Below are 20,315 nucleotides of genomic sequence, written 5' to 3' on the forward strand. Positions count from 1 at the left end.
TTTGTTGTAAAAAGGAAAGAGAGAAATGTGGTAATAATGTTTGCCCTGGCCTGTTATTATTAGCTGACCTCCTGATCCTTCCCTTTTCAGTTGCTGCAGAAGAGCTTGCCCTGCTATTGTGGGTGGTATTCCTGTTCCATCAGGAGAGTGATGAGCCTGCCCAGGCTACTTTTTTTGCTAGGTTGGAAGTTAGGAAATGCTAAGCTTGGGTTACCTTCTATTGAATGGGATTTTTTAGATGGCCCATATTCTTTTATTTTTCTAATCCTGAGGTCCCTAACCAGTTCACCTTCATCTTTCCACCTTTCAGAGTTTTTCTTTGGTTGCCTCTTGTGTTATTTCCAGGATTTATAGTTGTGATTTACTGGGATGAGCTAGAAGAAAAGAATCTATACTGTTTTGCCTAAACCAGAAGTTCTGTTTAAGAACTGATAAATTAACTAACAAATTGATTTTTGATTCAGCTTCATTTTCTTTAAGATGTATCCTTTTATGCCTAACCCCCAGTAGCTCTGAGTACTGTTTCTGGAAGTATGGTCTTGGATATTTCTTGCATAAGAACTATCCAACTTCTTTTCATTCACCCTGGAACTCATTTCAACTTTCAGATAACTACACACTAAAGCTGGAACATCACTTCTGGATTTTTGCATTGAGTCTTGGTTCTACCATCTTTGAGTTAGCTGGCTGAGTGATTATGGCTAGCTAGATGACAGTGCCAGGATTTGGAATTAATGTTTACTACCTCCATATATGATATTCTTTCTAACAAGCTGTATTTCGTTTTTATAGTGAGTAGAAAAATGATTCTCTATAGAAATCCTTTATTATACAGTTTAATCTATGGAGCTAAATCCATAGATTCCTTAGATTTTTCTAGAGATAGCCAGAAGTTCTCCCCCATGGAATAAGAAGTGCTGGTGTCCTTCCTCCCCCTTCCTATTTTTTGTCAGTACCTTGTACTTTTCTGCTCTTCCACTGAACTTTAAGGCCCAAGGCTGACAAGTTGGGAAATGCTGAGTATAGGAGACTGTTTTTGTTTCCGTTTTAATTGTGATGTTTTGATGTGTATGAGAAGTTTCTAAGTCCTCTGCTGCTTACACTAAGTACTTTTAAAAATAAATTTTCATTTATTTTTTCATGAGAGCCAGAGAGAGAGAGATTTAGAAGGAGAAGCAGGCTTCCTGCAGGGAGCCAGATGTGGGACTAGATCCCTGGACCCAGGATCATGCCCTGAGCCAAAGGCAGACACCCAACCACTGAGCCGGCCAGGCATCTCACAATAAGTGCTTTTAAGTTGTAAGATATGCTCCTTGTCAGTCTCTTCCTTGGGTGAATGAGCTAGATCAAATAATAGCTACTCTTATACTTTAATTTGTAGCTCTTGAACAAGTGGGATTATTTAACTATTTAGGATTTTCAAAGGAGGAATTAGTATCACTTATAGAATTTGAATATTCTAACCTAAGTTTGATTTTTGAAATGTTCTAAAATGGAATCCACTCTAAAAAGATTAACTCTGGGGATCCCTGGGTGGCGCAGCGGTTTGGCGCCTGCCTTTGGCCCAGGGCGCGATCCTGGAGACCTGGGATCAAATCCCACGTCGGGCTCCCGGTGCATGGAGCCTGCTTCTCCCTTTGTCTGTGTCTCTGCTTCTCTCTCTCTCTCTCTCTCTGTGTGACTATCATAAATAAATTAAAAAAATTAAAAAAATTAAAAATAAAAAGATTAACTCTGTAGTCAAAAATGTAGACAAAAAATTGACTGGTTTACTCTGGAGGAGTCACTCTGGGATAGCAGTTCTTTGAATAACTGAGAGTCTTTCAGTATTGACTTTGTCATTTTGCTTTATTCTTGAAACATAACAGTCCTATTCTCTAAAAAAGACACAGTAACTAGGCCAGTGTTTTGTTCTGAATCTTCATGCTCAGATTCTGTGTCTAGTCCTACAGCCAGCCAAGAAGAACTATAAGCCACTTCCATCCTTCTTTGTCATGCTGTGTTTTTCTCCATTGGAACACTTCAGTGTGTCAAAGGCATTCCGGGTCTTTCAAGCTTCAGTTAGGTGGGGTTTTTAATTTTTTAAAAATATATTTATTTGAGAGAGAGCATGCATGGGTGGGGGGCAGGGCAAAGGGAGAGGGAGCAGTAGACTCCCCGCCAAGCAGGGAGCCCAATGTGGGACTTGATCCCAGGACCCTGGAATAGTAGCCTGAGCCAAAGGCAGATGCTTAACCAACTGAGCCTCCCAGGTTCCCTGGTTTGTTGTATTAAACAGTTTGATAATTAAGCAGGACAAGTCATTGGCTAAATCAGTCTCATGTATGTTTTTTTAATTTCCTGAGAGTTCCTTATTTGTGAACTACATGTATGCAGAGAACTGAAAATTGATCTACAGTTTAAAACACATGGTAGGTAGCACCCATAAAGAGGCATGGATAATCTAGTTGAAGACCAGTCAAGGTCTTTATGACATGACTTTGGAAATAAGAATACACAAATGAAATAAGACGATCACAGTAAGCTTGAAGAATACAAAGTAATGAATTCCAAGATATAGTTCTCCAGGGGAAAGATTTCCCCAGCGTGGTGGGTTTTAGGCATAAAGGATGCCCCTGGATATTTTCTAGTTGGAAATTGAATTGGGTATGACAGATTGACCTGAGTACTGCTACTGAGGGGCTTTGTTGGAAAATTAATTATATTTTTTGTTTTACTGTGCTTAGCAGATTATGTATTATGTTAAATATTACCATGATTAATAAAAAGTCTGACAAATGGGCATTGAGAAGAGTTTGAAGTACCTTAAAACTTAGAGTGTGTTTTGGAACATCTTGTCTTCTTTTTAAAGATTTTATTTGAGAGGGGAGCATGAGCAAGAGGAGGGAGAGGGACAAACAGATTCTGTACTGAGCACAGAGCCCATGTGAGGCTGGATGCCAGGACTCTGAGCTGAAACCAAGAGTCCACACTTAGCTAACTGAACCACCCAGGTTCCCCCAACATCATCTCAGTTCTTAAACATGTAAAAATGTACAAAAGTACAAATAATTTATCTGTTAATCTGTACTAATACTAAATAACAAACTAAAACTAATTTAGAGGTTGGGTTTATAAAGTTCAGAAGTGTGGACTTTGAGACAAGAATAAAAATAAACATGGAAAATTCTAAAGGACAGATAGCTGTTTCTTCTACAAATAAATTGCAAAGAGAAAGAGGAAATATGTTATAAATTTGAGATGTACTAATCAAATGCACTGTGTGGATCTTGTCTTCAATTTGGAGAAACCAATTGAGACAGTCCACGATATCTGACCAATAACTGGATATTTGACATGAAGGATTTTTTGTTTTTTAAATTATGCAAGTGTAGAGTGTGTGTGTGTGCGCGCGCGCACGTGCACGCACTTATATATAGTATACTGTATTTTAAGTGAATTTACCTTTTAGGGATCCCTGGGTGGCGCAGCGGTTTGGCGCCTGCCTTTGGCCCAGGGCGCGATCCTGGAGACCCAGGATCGAATCCCACGTTGGGCTCCCGGTGCATGGAGCCTGCTTCTCCCTCTGCCTGTCTCTGCCTCTCTCTCTCTCTGTGACTATCATAAATAAATAAAAATTTATAAAAAAAATTTACCTTTTAAAGTTACACATTGAAATACAAGATGTACTGATCTAATGACAGGGATTGACTTTAAAATTAATACACAGGGATGGGGGTGGATGTTATAGATGAGAGGATTGGCCAAGATTTAATAATTATTGAAGGTAGTTGATGGTTATGTGGAAGCTTGTTATCTTTTGGCTTGTATTTGAAATTTTTTATTTCTTTAAGATTTTTTTTTAAGGATTTTATTTATTCATGAAAGACACAGAGAGAGAAAGAGAGGCAGAGACACAGGCAGAGGGGGAGAAGCAGGCTCCGTGCAGGGAGCCCAACGTGGGACTCAATCCAGGGTCTCCAGGATCAGGCCCTGGGCTGAAGACATCACTAAACCGCTGAGCCACCCAGGCTGCCCTATTTCTTTAAGATTTTATTTGTTTCTGAGGGAGACACAGAGAGGCCAGAGACACAGGCAGAGGGAGAAGTGGGCTCCCTGTGGGTACCCCGATGTGAACCTTGGGATCACGACCTGAGCTGAAGGCAGCCACTCAACCAACCACTGAGCCACCCAGGTGTCCCTGAATTTTTTTTTTTTTTTAAGATTTTATTTATTTATGAGAGACACATAGGGACAGAGACAGAGAGAGAGGCAGAGACACAGGCAGAGGGAGAAGCAAGCTCCATGCAGGGAGCCCGATGTGGGACTTGATCCCGGGTCTCCAGGATCACACCCTGGGCTGAAGGCGGCGCTAAACCGCTGAGCCACCCAGGCGTCCCTGAAATTTTTCATTTAAAGAGTCCCAAGATAAATTCACGAACATAGGCAATAGACCAGGACTGCTTAATATTGTTTCATAAAATAAACGTGGATTAGAGTTCTATATGATCTGACCCTATTACCTACCTATATCCAGTGCCAGCTCCAGTGCATTCTTCCCCTTCTTGACCCTCTAAGTTCCAGCTAGAGAACTTGTGTACATATCTTTTCTTAAGACCCACCACAATCCCGCAGTATCTTCTGTGCCTCTCCACATCCCCCTATTCCTGGAACCTCTCATCCTGAGCAAGTCTGCCCAGCCAAGTTCTGGTTTATTCTTTGGAGGTTAAATGTTTATACCACAGAGAGAAGTCTTCTAGATCCTTCAATCTAGATCTGATGTCATACTTATAATCTCTTATCTCACATTTTGCATGATTGTTTATTAACATTTATCTTGCCCATTAAACTCTAAGATTAAAGAGCCACAGTTCTTATTTGTTATTACTGTATCCCCAGCACCTGGTATAATCTCTGGTAGTAAATAATAGGTGCTTAAATATTTATTAAATGGCACTGGGGCAGGGGTGTGGGGGAGGAGGAAGAGTTCATGGTGGTTGAAAGTTTGGCTGAAATAATTTGTTGAAATACACAAATCTCTTCAATTTCAGAGGTAATCTGGTTTAAGCAATTAGGACAAAAGCCTTCAGGATTCAACCACAGAGTCTTTATCAGGATAAATTGGAAGTTTAGAATTGGCTCTGGTATATTTGCTTCCTGTTACTACAAACCTCTCTAGAAAGCTGATATAACCAGTTAGAATGACAGTTGCAAACTGCTTTTTAACCCATTCTTATCTAAGTTTTATTTTACAGCTAAAACATGAAGGATATTTGATGGTAGACTTTTTTCCTCCCAGTATTTTATTTCCTCCACCTCTAAATTTTAGCAGAGGGTAATGTCATTGAAGTTGTTGCTAAATACAGTATCTATTCTAATGAACTACAGTTGAACTGTGAACATAATGTGTTTGAACTAGGAGGGTCCATTGTACATAGATTTTTTTTTTGGATATATATTGTACATGTATTTTTTCTTCCTTAGGATTTTCATAGTATTTCCTGTAGTTTTATTGGAAGAATTCAGTTTGTAATACACATGACATACAAAATATGTGTTGACTGTTTTTGTTATCAGTAAGGCTTCCACTCAACAGTAGGCAATTAGGAGTTAAGTTTTGATATCCCAAACCCCCATGTTATTCAAGGGTCAGCTATACTTTAGTTTTGCTACTTAGAATGGAACTTCTTTGGATGAGTCTGAAGCTGAACGCTCAAAATTCTGTTGCTATTAAAAACATCTATTTCCTGTTTTTTTGTATTTTTGCCTCTTAGAGATTTCTCTTTTTTCCCTTCTTTTGTATCTTTTACAATACAGAATTGAAATCCAAGGTTATGTTTATTTAATCTTTTCTAATACACAGATTGTACTTTGCAGTTAGGATTATATCATTTTATGAACACCACACTCCTGTGAGGCAAATGTTGCTGTTACTTCCAGAGGTCAGTTTTCATGTCTGTAATGTCATAGAGTAAATAAAAGTGAGAACTTGGCGTGAACCTATATTCCTGCTCTTTTACCTATTCATTTCATACTACATTTGAGATAGTGAATTCTTGTATACACATTTTTTTTTTTTTAATAAGGCTCTCAATAATGTCAAGATTTTCTGTTCTTGTGACTCTAACCCTTACCCTAGATACTGTGAACCTTGCAACTGTGTATGTTCTGGATGTTCAGGGATCTCAGTTTTACTTTATTCTGTTGGTTTTCTAAGTCATCTAGAGAACTTGGAGATTTCAGAATCTAGGTGTCTCCCAGGCCTTGTTGCACACTTTGAATAGCACATAACTGAAGTGATTTGTGTGCCAGTTTTTTGTGTGCCAGCATAGTGCTGTGTAACTTGCTGTAGACAGCCATTTTGTTAGTAGAATTTTTTTTTTTAACATAAAGTGAAAGAACTGCAAATAGAAATGAAATCAGAATTGAAGAGGAATCACCGCCATTTAGGCCTTTCCAGCCTATTCATTGTTGTTTAATGAAAATTTTTAAAAATTACTGTACAGGATTTGAGATTGTGAGATTGAGCCCAGCATTGGGCTCTACTCTGGGCCCATGGAGCCTGCTTGAGATTCTCTTTTCCCCTCCCTCTGTCGTGTCTGTCCTGTCCTGTCCTGTCCCCACTCCCCCACCCCCAGCCCCTGTACTTACAAAATGTATATATAGATCAGGGAAAACTATCCATCAGCATTGTTCTGCTAGATTTACAGATTTTCCATCTTGGAATAGGACTAGGTGGTTTCATTAAAGACAGCAGTAGGTTAAATATGATGTGGTTCAATGCCTAGCTTTAGTGTTCCTTTCAGATAAGTCCGCTTTTGCTGTACTTTATCTTTGAGAAAAAAAGAAGTATCTGTCACTGCTGCTTGTTGGTCTGCTATTTGTGGCAGTACTATAGGCATTGAATATAGGGTATATCAAATAGAGTTGGTATATTAGTAATCTCTTGTTGGAACTCATTGACAATAAGTTGACAGTGGGCATAGTAAGGGGCATAATATTGCAAATTCTTATTTTTCTGTTAGCAGAAATTACATTCCTTAATATTTCTATTTTAGAAAATCAGTGGTAACCACCTCTGAGTTAAGTGATTCAGATCATTACTTCTTAAGGTGCAGTAAAAAAAGTTTTTGTCAGTGACACCTTTGAGGATTCAGTGTGTAATTCCTAATTCGTAAGAAATATAGGAGGATCTTGGTTGCCACATTTAAAGAGAGGTTAAATCTCCTTACATAAAAATCCCTGTGTTGATCTATTTCTCCTCTTCTAATGAAACATTTCCATTAACATTACCCTTCAAGATGATTTGGAAAATTAAAGACAGAAATCACCTGTTCATTTTCTACATTGGCCAGCAGGTAAGGTGAACCCTAAAATTTCAAGTGCTTTCCACTATGTAGTTTCAAAGTATTTATAAATCTAAGAGCTTTTTTAGAGGAAATAGTTTTTTGTTCAAGTCAGCACTAAAAATATTCTATAGGGGTTCCTGTAAAATTTCCTAAGTTCTAGATATGTGGTAATATCCTTCTAAACCTCTAAAAAGAACCATTAAACTATAAATTCACATAGCTAAAAAAGAAATCTATTTATAGGGCATATACTATCTTATACAAATAAATACTGGTACATAGCTGGCAACATTACAATTTATTATTCATGTGGTATTACCAAAGGAAACCTTGGAACTGTATCTTCCTGCAGTTAGGTAACCAAAAAGCAACCCATAATGTAAAATTTTAATGGATTTTTATGTAGCACATGGAGGGAAAGCAAATTTATCAATAAAACTTTTATAAAAGTGAGGGGCAAAATATGAGTTAAAATGAATTCTCAAGCAGTAGCCTGGTAGGTATAGACAAACATTCTGGCATAAACTGGAATAAAGTTCATAGCAGAATAATAGATTAGAAGGCATTCTAGCATCCTGCACAGGCAATGCAGTAAAACAATTTCACTAATTGTTAGCACAGCATAAGCAACAAGAGAGAGTTGAAAGACTCATCTATGTTGGAATGCATCTTTTTCTTCATCATTCATAAAGACTACATTAGAAACAAATTCTCAATATGTAATTATCTTTGTGCTGCCTTAGTCATGTATTCTTTTTTGAAGTCTATATGACTAATATTAAATCAATACCTCATTTTTGATCGGTAAATTATCAGAATAATAAATTTACATTTTGAACATTTGGAGGAAGTCCACGTCTCCCTCTGGTAAATTGAGCTTCTGTGGCATGTTGTATTTGTTATGGGGGAAAAAGAAGAGATGTGAAGATCTTATTCTTAAAATAATATTTTGTGAGGTTCTGCTCTATCACTGGAGTTTGGTAACATCATCATAGCTACCTCAGACTTGTTAACTGTATTCCTCTCACCTTTGCTACAGTTGAGCTTTCTGCCCATATTGCAGGGTTTTTTTTTTTTAAGATTTATTTATTTATTTATGATAGACATAGAGACAGAGAGGCGCAGAGATACAGGAGGAGGGAAAAGCAGACTCCATGCCGGGAGCCCGACGTGGGACTCAATCCCAGGACTCCAGGATCGCGCCCTGGGCCAAAGGCAGGCGCCAAACCGCTGAGCCACCCAGGGATCCCCTATTGAAGATTTTTTAAATACAAGATACTAGGGTGCCTGGGTAGCTCAATTGATTAAGCGTCTGCCTTCAGCTCAGGTCATGATCTAGGGATCCTGGGATCAAGCCCCGCTTTGGGCTCCCTGCTCAGTGGTGATTCTGCTTCTCTTCTCCCCCAGTCCCCCTCCATTTGTGCTCTGTTCTCTCAAATAAATAAAATCTTCTTTAAAAAAAAAAAAAACGCACAAAATACTTTTTTGGACACTTGGCAGGGTTTTCTGTTTTTCATTAATTATATTAAAATATTGTGGCAACTTGCCATTGAAAATTACTTCCAATTCTAAACTGTCAAATGACAAATGTATTTGACAAATGTCAAATGACAAGTGACTTTGTAGAATGAAACTTGTTCATAATTGTGATGACTATTCCCTTAATGCTGCTTATTTTTAATTAGTTTATTCGCCAGTTTCCAAGAAATATTATAAGGAGGTTCAGTTTATTATTGATATTTAGGAGAATACCTATATAGCAGGTTTGTTAGTTTTGACCTTAGGAAAATTTAAAAGGGCTGTTCTTTGATATCAGAGAAAAATAGTATTCATCAAAGTTCTTGTAAACTGAAATGTTTTAAGTAATTTTCTTTTTTAGCCTCAGACTTTCACACAGATTTTAAAATGTTTTAGTTTATTCTTCCCTTCCTCCATCAGACAAGGAAAAAAATTTTTTATTTTTATTTATTTATTTATTTATTTGTTTGTTTGTTTGTTTTGGTTAAGATGTGTCTAAATTCAGAGATAACAAATAGATTTCATCTTTCTTGACAATATAGAGAGCTTGGTGTCCTGGAACATTGTCATGAGAAGGCTTATGAACTAAGTTCAGGATCATTGGGAGAGACTGCCAGAATTCCTTGTCCATTAGGGGTGACTAAGGAGGAGGTGCTGTAAATTTGCCAAGAAATCTCCTTTTCTTTAGTTTTCAACTTTAGGGTTTTGTTTTGGCTGGCACTATCAGTTGTTAAAACAAATTTTGTGAATCACTTGTCATTAAATGGATGCTGTGTTAATTTTACTAATCACTTTTTGTCTTTGAATTGCTTTTACAGTATTTGACTTCTCTTATACTTTGTTTTCTTCAAGAGTTAGGATTTGAAAAGCCACAGGAGCTGTACGGTACCTTACACATGACAGGAAGAAATGAGGTTTGAGGGGAGCTTATTTAGGAAAAGTAGTGTGTAACTTCCATTAAGAGTAGTGACTTGGGGCACCTGGGTGGCTCAGTGGTTGAGCGTCTGCCTTTGGCCCAGGGCGTGATCCTGGAGACCTGGGATCGAGTCCCACATCGGGCTCCCTGCATGGAGCCTGCTTCTCCCTCTGCCTGTGTCTCTGCCTCTCTCTCTGTCTCTCATGGATAAATAAATAAAATCTTTAAAAAAAAAAAAAAAGTAGTGACTTAAGGAGGTTTATTGAGCGCATTGGTGATATGGTAGACAGACATTCAGCGCTGTGATAGTTTTGGGAATGACATGAACTTATAAAAACCAATAGATTTAACAGGATAGGAAGGTGGTAAACTTTGTAGAGGAATGAATATTGGAAACTTGATATGCAGGTTGTTAACTAGCTTTGCCTCTTTCAGAAAAGAGGGGGAGGCATTTTTATAGTTTAAGGATGATCCAGAAGTTATTACTTTAACCTCTTGAGGTTCTCTTCTGAATTTGAGCTGGAACTAGACTTGCAGTCAACATTACACTAGATAATTATACTTTTTTTTAACACATTAATCATTTTTATTCTGTCACTTAAATAGGAAAATTATATAGAGAGAGAGAGACAGACCACGCATACAAGCAGGGAGGAGGAGGTAGAGGTAGAGGCAGAGGGAGAGAGAAAATCTTAAGCAGGCTCCATGCCCAGAACAGAGCCCATGCAGAAACAGACACAGGGCTCAATCTCACAACTCTAAGATCATGACCTGAGCCGAAATCAAGAGTCAGATGCTTCACCGACTGAGCCACCCAGGTGCCCCAGATAATTAAACTTTTTTTTAAAAAAGTATCTTTACATCTTATATTAATTCCATCAAGATTGGGGAACTATAAAATGCCTTCTTTTTTTTTTTTTTTAAAGATTTATTTATTTATGATAGAGAGAGAGAGGCAGAGACACAGGCAGAGGGAGAAGCAGGCTCCATGCTGGGAGCCCGATGCGGGACTTGATCCCCAGACTCCAGGATCACGCCCTGAGCCAAAAGCAGGCACCGAACCGCTGAGCCACCCAGGGATCCCCAAATGCCTTCTTTCTAACAGAGAAATGATAGGACAATACTTTATCACAGTGGTTGTCTTGAATGGCTTATTTTTGGACCATATAAAATAAAATATCGTTACTATCCTTGGTCTTAATTATAATTAAGACCAGCAGGGGGAGAGTCAGGCAGAGGGAGAGGGGAGAAGCAGGCTCTCTGCTTAGAGCCTGATGTGGGGCTTGATCCCAGCATGTTGGGATCAGGGCCTGAGCTAAAGACAGACACAACCAATTGAGCCACTCAGGTGCCCCAGACTTTTTGTTTTTAAAAGAGGAGTCACACATTACATTATAAGTAGAGCTAAAATCCAACTTCATTCCCCTTCCCAGAGGTGATGAGAACCCTGATTCTAAATTTGTTGAGTATCAGTTCTGTGCATGTTTGTATACCTTTACTATTTATGTACTGGTAACAGTCCTTATTGTATGTTTATTCTTCTTTGGTTTTCTTAGTTTTTCTGTTCTGTATTGTTGAGGTTTATTCATGTTGATAGATACAATAATAACTATTGATAAACAGTATTCCATAAAATTCTTTTACTACTTGTGTGTATCTAAAAAGACTTACTTCTTAGTTTATTTCCCTACTTTAGCAAATTAGATTGTAACTTTTAGCTATTACAACCTTTTACTGCAGTGAATCAGTTTCTTCATACAGGTATGCAGGTTTGTTTTCAGAAACAGAATTTCATGATGGTTGGGTATGCACATTTTTCTGTCTAGCCAAGTATTTCTAGATTACTCTTTAAAAGGAAGGGGGAGTGCCGGTTTTTGTTACTGGCAGTGTATGAATTGCTGATTTTCACATCTTACCAAAACTTGGTTTTTCCCTATTTGGGTTTAAATAGGCAGCCCAGGTGGCTCAGCAGTTTAGTGCTGCCTTCAGCCCAGGGCGTGATCCTGGAGTCCTGGGATCAAGTCCCACGATGGGCTCCCTGCATGGAGCTTGCTTCTCCCTCTGCCTGTGTCTCTGCCCCTCTCTCTCTCTCTCTCTCTCTCTCTCTGTCTCTCTGTCTCTCTGTCTCTCTCATGAATAAATAAATAAAATCTTAAAAAAAAAAAATAGAAGTTCAGGGACGCCTGGGTGGCTCAGTGGTTAAGTGCCTTCAGCTCAGGGTGTGATCCTGGAGTCCTGGGATCGAGTCCCACATCCAGCTGCCTGCATGGAGCCTGCTTCTCCCTCTGCCTCTCTCTCTCTCTCTCTCTCTCTCTCATGAATAAATAAATAAATAAAATCTTTTTAAAAAATAATATTTTGACCAAAATCTAACAGGGTATGGCATATTTTTATGTACTCACTGGCCATTTGGATTTCTCTTAGGTGATTTCTCCATTTATCTGTTATTACACTGTCCATTTTTTAACCTGTTTGGAGTTCTGTTCTATATTTTGATATTTGATCTTGAATTATTTGTATTAGAGATACCTTCTACCAAATAGTGGCTTGCCTTTACCTTCATTCAAATCTTTTGTATGTTGAAATTTAACTAAAATGTTTTTTGTGTCTTATTTAAGGAATCCTAAAGATACTTTTGAGTGTGGCTTTTCAGATTTAGGAATTCCAAAATTAAGGAATTATATCATGAAGAAGGGAACTAATTTTACTTTTTTTCATGTAAAGAATTGGCTCTTTCAGTACTATTTTATTGAGTAGTTCAATCTTTCCCCACTGGTAATGGATGTCATCCTTTTTATATATCCAGTTCTAAGTTTTGGGGCCTTGTATTTGTCTCACTAGTCTCCTTTGTCTTTCTAGATTGCCATAATTGTCGTCGCTTTACAGGAAGTCTGTAGTGCCAGTTTCCATCAGTTTTTCTTTAGAATATCTCTACTGCTGGTCCTCACTTCCTTGTGAATTTTTGGATCTGTTCATCTGCTTTCGTTAAAAACCTCGTAGGGAATTTGATTGGAACTTATTTGAATTTGGGGCACCTGAGTGGATCAGTGGTTGAGTATCTGCCTTTGGCTCAGGCTGTGATCCTGGGGTCCTGGGATTGAGGCCCACATTGGGCTTCCCACAGAGCCTATATGTCTGCCTCTCTCTCTCTGTCTCTGTTATGAATAAACAAATCTTTAAAAAAATTATCTGGGGGATCCCTGGGTGGCTCAGCGGCTTAGCGCCTGCCTTCAGCCCAGAGCATGATCCTGGAGTCCCGGGATGACTTCCGCATCAGGCTACCTGCATGTAGCCTGCTTCTCCCTCTGCCTCTGCCTCTGTCTCTGCCTCTCTCTCTCTCTCTCTCTGTCTCTGATGAAATAAATAAAATCTTTTTAAAAAATATCTGAATTTATACATGTATATGAAAATGCCATTAAAAATTGTATCGCATCATTTATAGAGGCCTTTATGATTTTAGGTTTTATTATTTTCCCTAAAAATGTTTTATGTATAATGTTAGCATTTGTTGGTATTGTGAATAGTGCTCTTTATAAAAGTGAGTATTTTCTACTTATTGGCACATAACAACACTTTGAGTTTTAGTATGCCAAACTTGACAGTTTTGCTGAATTCTTAATTTGTGATGTCTTTTGGATTTGTGTAGATAATCTTTAGTTTATATGTCTTACATAAAGTAGAAAAATACTTCTCTGTCTCCTGAGAATATTTCTATGTCTTCTCTGAAATTGCCATAGGATCAGGATACTAGAAGCCCGTTTCAACTAGTTAATTTGGGACTTACTTATATGTGAGTTTTTGTCCATAGGTGTCCTGTGATTGACATGCGTACATACATACATACATAAAGTCTTGTGTTTTTCTTGGCACTAGGAGAAGTGATGTAAGAGCCTTTAGATGTTAAAATCCTCCCATTCCCTTTGGGTATAAATGTTGTTGCTACTCTTGAATATCACTGTTTATTTCCTTTTAGGAGGCGCAGGTCAGAATGGAGATGGGCTGCAGACCGAGCAGCTATTGTCAGCCGCTGGAACTGGCTTCAGGCTCATGTTTCTGACTTGGAATATCGAATTCGGCAGCAAACAGATATTTACAAACAGATACGTGCTAATAAGGTAAGAGATAAATGTCTGGTCTTTTTCAGCCCAGTGAAAAATTACCATTATCCCTTTTTTCCCCATCCTCAGTAACTCTTAACTGTGTCAGAGGGAAGAGTTTAATGTGATCTGATATAGTGGCTTAATTTGTTTAAGGGCCTGCTGTTGTTTAGTATAGTGAGACAACACTATTAGAATATAATGTTAAATTGAACATGTGTTTAGAACAAAACAGTTCTATTTGGGGGCTAGTAGGAAACTAAGAAAAAGAGACTATTAGGTAAGCCATTGATATAACTTATTATTTGTTATATATATGGAAAAGCATTTATGACAGGAGGATATCATCTTGCGTTTTTACTTAGGTGCATTTCTATTTTACCACTAAGCTTCTCTTGAAAGATTGTTCCAATGAAATTAGACATTGGTGTTGAGATTTTGGGTTTTTTTGGTGTCCTCCAAACTGCTAAGTCCTGATTCCTACAGAACTTTTTATCTTTGATAGTGACATTCTGGTAGTTGTTCTTTTTAAAGATGAACTTAGAAAAAAGTCTCTTACTCAAAATGGGTTTGACTGAGGAATGAATGTGCATAGAAAAGATGTCTGTTTAGCAGATAGGTGAGTGCCTGTGTGTACCAGGCACTGTTCTCCTTAGAGGGGTCAGTGGTAAATAAAAATCATACTTTTGTGAGGCTTATATTCCTGCAAGATTTTTTTTTTTTAAGTATTAGCTAGTTGAGTCTACTGCTCTTAAGTGTTACAACACTTTTTTGTTCTGCTTTAATGCTGGTCAAAGCCTTCAGAAAATTACTGTACTGTGGACCGTATGCATTAAATTAAGTAGTAGGCCCAAAGCTAAAGAATGCCAACTGACAAGATAAAATGACAAGAGTTTGAAGTTCCCCAGCCTCTCGTATATGTCATCTGAGTTTGTATCCCAAAAATTCCACTGGAGTGCTCTTCTTGTTTTTTGGGAAAACATTTTTATTGGCTACATTCTATTAACCTTTCTTGGCAACTTTTAATTATTCCTTTTATTAAAATTATAAAGTATACTATAATAAACATTTTCAGCTAAGAACTTTTATGTTCTTAATGGATACTTTAGAGAAGTATTTTGGCAACAGCCTCTGTTCACAGTCTTACTAGCTGTGTTTGAATTTTTTTTCCCCTAAGATTTTATTTTTTTTAAGTAACCTCTACACCCAGCTTGGGGTTCAAACTCATAACTCAGAGATCAAAAGTCATGTGCTCTACTGACTGAACCAGATAGACACCCAGAGAAGATATTCTTAATTCACTTTTGGTTCCTGCTTTATTCTTTAGCTCATAACTCAGCAGCAATGATAGCAGTTTTGGGGAAACTTTCAGAAGTCTTAGATATTTCTAATATCCGGAAAGTAGTTATTCTGGAGTTTTGTGTATATATTGATAATCCAAGAGGTTTTTATTCAGAACATTATGTATTCCAGGTTTGGGTTGATAATCTTTTGTTCTAGTTCTGTCTTTGCTACCATAGAAGCTCTGAAAGAAAAGTCACTGAATCTTTCTGGGCCTCTGTTTTCATGGTCTGTAAAATAAGACATTCAAGATTATAATATATTTTCTTGGTCTGGAGTCTAAATACACAATGTTTGTTATGAAATTGTGACAGGAAACATTGAATAATTCTAATAAGTAATAATAGGTCAAGAAAATTGACAACCTTACTATTTTATTATTTTATATTTACCCAATGTCTGTTTAAAACCAATGTATAGTTTCTTGGGGCCGCTGTAACAGCACAAATTGAGTGGTAAACTTAAAACAACAGAAATTTATTTTCTACAGTTCTGGAGAGTAGAATTCTGAAATCAGGGGTGTAGGGAAGGCTACATTCCCTTGAGGATTCTAGGAAAGAATCCTTCCTTGCTTCTGGTGGTTGCAGGTTGTCCTTGGTGTTCCTCCGTTTATAACAGCATCATTCCAGTTTCTGCCTCTTGTCATGTGGCCATTTTGTGTGTCTGTGCCCACATTGCCCTCTTAAAAGAACACTGGTCATATTGGGATTTAGGACCCACACTAGCACTCATTTTAACCCAGTTACATCTGCAAAGACCTTAATTCCAAAAAGGATTAATTTACAAATTCTGGGTTGCATAAATTTCGGAGGGATACTGTTCATGCCTGTATAACGTATAAGCACCAAAATTCACCCCAAAGATAAGTTAACATGCATTTAGTCTTATATCACTATAATAAAAGTCTTTGAGCATTTACTGTGTACTAGGCACTGTGCTAAGTGCTCTACCATTACTTACAAATTTAAAGGTAAACCAGTGGAGGTCCAGAAGGGTAAGCAGTTTGTTCATGGTCAAGCAAATATGTGAGGACAGAGCTGAGATACAAGCATTTGACTGTTGCTCGTTAGTTTTTTTTCCAAGTGCTTAACTACTTTTTAAGTTATTACAATGGGAGATTTTAACTGCCTTGCTTTGATAAAGTGGATTGGTGTTCCCATTTCCATACTGCTCTATGGTATCTAAGATTGCTTGGATAGTACAGACCTTTGCATGACATGAGTCTAGGTTTTGTGGTCAACTGTAGAGTTATAATTTGTCTTTGGTTGGGGGAAAAAGGAGGAGGCTTTTTTTTTTTTTTTTTGACTATGCTACTTTGAGAAACTTAATATTAACATGTTAGAAAGTAAATCCTTAAAAAGAAAAAGGATTAGGGTTAGGGTTAGGGAGAACTACCATTAGTTGATTACCAATTTCTTTTCAATCAGAAATTAAGTATTAACTTCCAGGTTGAAAGAGTCTTGAGGGTTTCTTTTGGTACCAGTAATGATTCCTTTTGCTTTTTGGAGAAAGGATACAGTGTTTAGGAGTTCTCTGGGTGTTTGCTCCTTGCTATTTATTGTATTTTAATTTTCATATTCAGTGAGGTTTTTTTGTTTGTTTGCTTTTTTAAGATGCTACTATGGGGCAGCCCAGGTGGCTCAGCGGTTTAACGCTGCCTTTTGCCCAGAGTGTGATCCTGGGGACCAGGGATTGAGTTCCACATCGGGTTCCCTGTGTGGAGCCTGCTTCTCCCTCTGCCTGTGTCTCTGCCTCTCTTTCTCTCTCATGAATAAATAAATCTTAAAAAAAAAAAAAAAAGATGCTACTATGTCTTTTAGAATGAGAAAAGAAAACTATGTACCTGGAGAGTGTACTATATAAGGTATGTTCATGTGTGGTGTTTAATGCACCGAGCAAATCTTACAGCTAACAAGTTTGTAAGAGGCAGAAGTAAATCTGAACTCATGGTTGTTTATCTGATTCCAAAGCATTTTGTCTAATACCCTGCAATTCTGTCTTCATCATTTGTCTTGAGCATATTTATTGAAATTTCGTATGTGCTAAATAAACCTGAGGAGGAAAGCACAGGGACCAAATGGGTTCCCTTGCTAAAGGAGATTTCTTAACACAGTCTTCAACATCCATGTCTAATACAAAACATACCATTTTTCTTTTATCTCTTTGATCTGTGAAATTACACAGCACAGTTATTTATTGGGAATGAGAGGTGGAAGAGCACTGAAGTTTATGGATAGAAAAGGAGCCGAATGGAAGAGAAGATTAGAAATGCACCTGTCTTCAAAAGTGATGTAAAGCAGTTGACATTCCCATTTTAGTGGGGATGTAAGGCATTCTGGACAGCTGTGTCTTGCCTAGGTAGTCCCAGACAGTACTGTGGAACTGATCTACAGTGAGATCACTGGTTTATCTTAAGATGGGGAAGGAAGATGGACCTACTCAGAATGAAAAGGGGAAGGGAGTATGTGAAATTGCATCTTAATTCTGTATTATAAATTGATGTTTTTAATCTTGTACTTCGACTCCATATGTTATACAAAATTGATGAAATAGAAGCAGTTAACCCACATCTATAACTGGTTTTTCCTCTTTCCTTTTTGCTTCTTTTCCCCGGAATTGTAATCAGACTTAGCATAATTCCTTCTACCAATTCTTCCTTTTTCAATTTTAGTTCATATTATTTTTTCTTCCTTTTTTTGACCTCTACAGGAGAACTTTGTGTTTCCACAAAGGAATAATTTATGAGGATGTATTACTACTGCATGCAACTATGACGCACCCCAATTCCTTTCATCCTTAGGTAGGGGTTTTCTAGGCCTAGGGAGCCTGGGCATGATTTTGCTTTTGACTTGAGGAACAGAGGTGAAAGATGGGGAGACTCTCCCAGTCTTGGTACCATAGCGTCTGCTAGCTTGCTGTCTTATTTTAGAGTGCTGTAAGAGCCCTGAGGTGCCCACTCCAACTTAATCCTCACACTGTTCTTTCCTCTCTAGCATTTTATACCTCCTGATAATACTATATAAAATTTACATATTTATATTGTATATTATCTGTCTTCCCCAGTATAAGAATATAAGTACTCTTTCAGGGATGGATTCAGATGAGGGTGCAGGGGTGGAAGGATTTGTCTCTCCTTTCCAGAATCCCCAGCCTCTAAAAAATGTTGATAAATGGATACTTAATGGCTTGATTTGAATGAAAGAACAAGAATAGTTTGACCCAGTCTTTAGCCCTGGTTCTGCCATGGATTGACCTGTTGACATGACCTTCAAACCTGCATCCTCTCTGAATTTATAAAATGATGGGGAATAAATGGTTCCTACCAGGTTTTGTTTATAAGTCTCAGGAGAGTGTTCATGTTGTCAGAGAGGTGTTTATCTTAAGAAATTACTCAGTGGTTTAAGGAAAAAGTTTTCTCTCTGGAAAATATTGGCTGTTATATCCTGACTTACCTTCTCACCTGAGAAAAACTGAGGGAGTAACTTTATACCTGATAATTGGATTATTTAGGCTTCTGGCTGTAATTAGTATAAACTCAGTGTTTTATATTTATCTTTCTTATTCAAGGAAAAATTTTAACCTGAAACTCAAAAAATAATTGTTACATTTCATTTTTTGGTGTATGATTCTGCTAGGGAGTATGGGGGATTCAAATATATTTGTATTTTGTCTAGGTCTTTAAGGGGCTTAATATTAGTTAATGAACATATTGAGGCAACAGTAAATAAATTGGCCTAAGGTTCTGCTCTGGTAATGAGATTCACATACACAGAAAGTAGGACATAATCATGATGCTTTAGGAACTCTGGTAATGTAGATAAAATAAGTAGGGCTCAGTTAACCAGGGACATTTTCTTGGAAGGAGACCGGACTTGGATTTGACGATCTCTTTGAAAGGATGAATGACATTTTGGGAAGATAAATATTTTTTTAAGGGCAGAATCCATATGAACAAAAGACATAAGAACTAGTAGTATTGTAACCTTTAATTGCATTTATTTACCTAGTAACTATATTGTAATAACCTCCTCTCAGTGGCAACAACTTCATATAGGCAAACATTTTCTAGGAGGTAATAAGACTGGTGTTAAGTGTAACTAAGGTTTTTAAGCAGGGAAGATGTTGAATGCACTACTTTAAGAAGAGAGTAGTGTGCAAGGTAGCTGGTTTTGCGAATAGTTTTTACTTTGACATGGTAGAGCTTATGAAATCTTTTTCAGTGCTTGTGATTGAGACAAGAAAATATTTTGCAGCAGCAGTTCTTTTAGCAGAGAAACTTCATTTTGAAGTCTAGGGAAAACATTTCTTGATGAGTCTTTTCCCCCTTTCTGAGGAGTTTCCAGTTCATCTACATAGTCTGGTCATAGTCTTATTTGGGGATATGTAGTGTTTCTCTTGCTTGTAGTGAGGGTATTGTAGCACCTTTTTTTGGAACTGAGATAGAATTCCATTGTTCTTTTTTAATACCACCACCACCCCCGATTTCATCTCTGCATCCCATTTCATAGAGATTTTAGAGTTAGAAAGGACCCCAGGGATGGATCATCTGGCTCACTGGCTCACAAGAGTTGTGTCATAATGCCTAAGGAGTTCAAATTGTTACAGTCAAAATCTCTAGGTCCTGAAATCTGTTTTAAGATGTTCACTGGGGGATTCTGATGCTGAGTCAAGACTGTTCAAGTCTAATATGTTTCAATTTATAGCTTGCTTTAGGACTTACCAGTGGAGCTTTTTACCTGCTTCTCCCTCCTCCTGTGTCTCTGCCTCTTTCTCTCTCTATCATAAATAAAAATAAATAAATACATCTTTAAGGGGGGGGATCCCTGGGTGGCTCAGCGGTTTGGCGCCTGCCTTTGGCCCAGGGCGCGATCCTGGAGTCCCGGGATTGAGTCCCATGTCGGGCTCCCGATATGGAGCCTGCTTCTCCCTCCTCCTGTGTCTCTGCCTCTTTCTCTCTCTCTCTCTGTCTATCATAAATAAAAATAAATAAATAAATCTTTTTTTAAAAAAAAAAAAAAAGGACTTACCAGTGGAGCTTTTTAAAAATGTAGAATACCCAGCCCTAACCCCAGGGACTCTGAGTAGATTTGATGTTGAAGCTGGGCAGGTATAGCT

At 37.8% G+C, this 20,315-nt stretch overlaps 1 protein-coding gene across 11 annotated transcripts in view; it reads left to right on the forward strand.

The window, feature by feature from the left end:
- Positions 1-20,315, forward strand: part of KANSL1 (KAT8 regulatory NSL complex subunit 1) — a 188,873-nt gene that overhangs the window by 120,461 nt on the left and 48,097 nt on the right. For all 11 annotated transcript variants that reach the window (XM_025999521.2, XM_072746932.1, XM_072746934.1 and 8 more), the window contains one exon: positions 13,736-13,877. In XM_025999521.2, the coding sequence (XP_025855306.1) occupies positions 13,736-13,877 (142 nt within the window). The remainder of the gene's footprint in view (positions 1-13,735; positions 13,878-20,315) is intronic.

The sequence above is a fragment of the Vulpes vulpes genome, chromosome 2, assembly GCF_048418805.1.
Source record: "Vulpes vulpes isolate BD-2025 chromosome 2, VulVul3, whole genome shotgun sequence".
Taxonomy (NCBI): Eukaryota; Metazoa; Chordata; class Mammalia; order Carnivora; family Canidae; genus Vulpes; species Vulpes vulpes.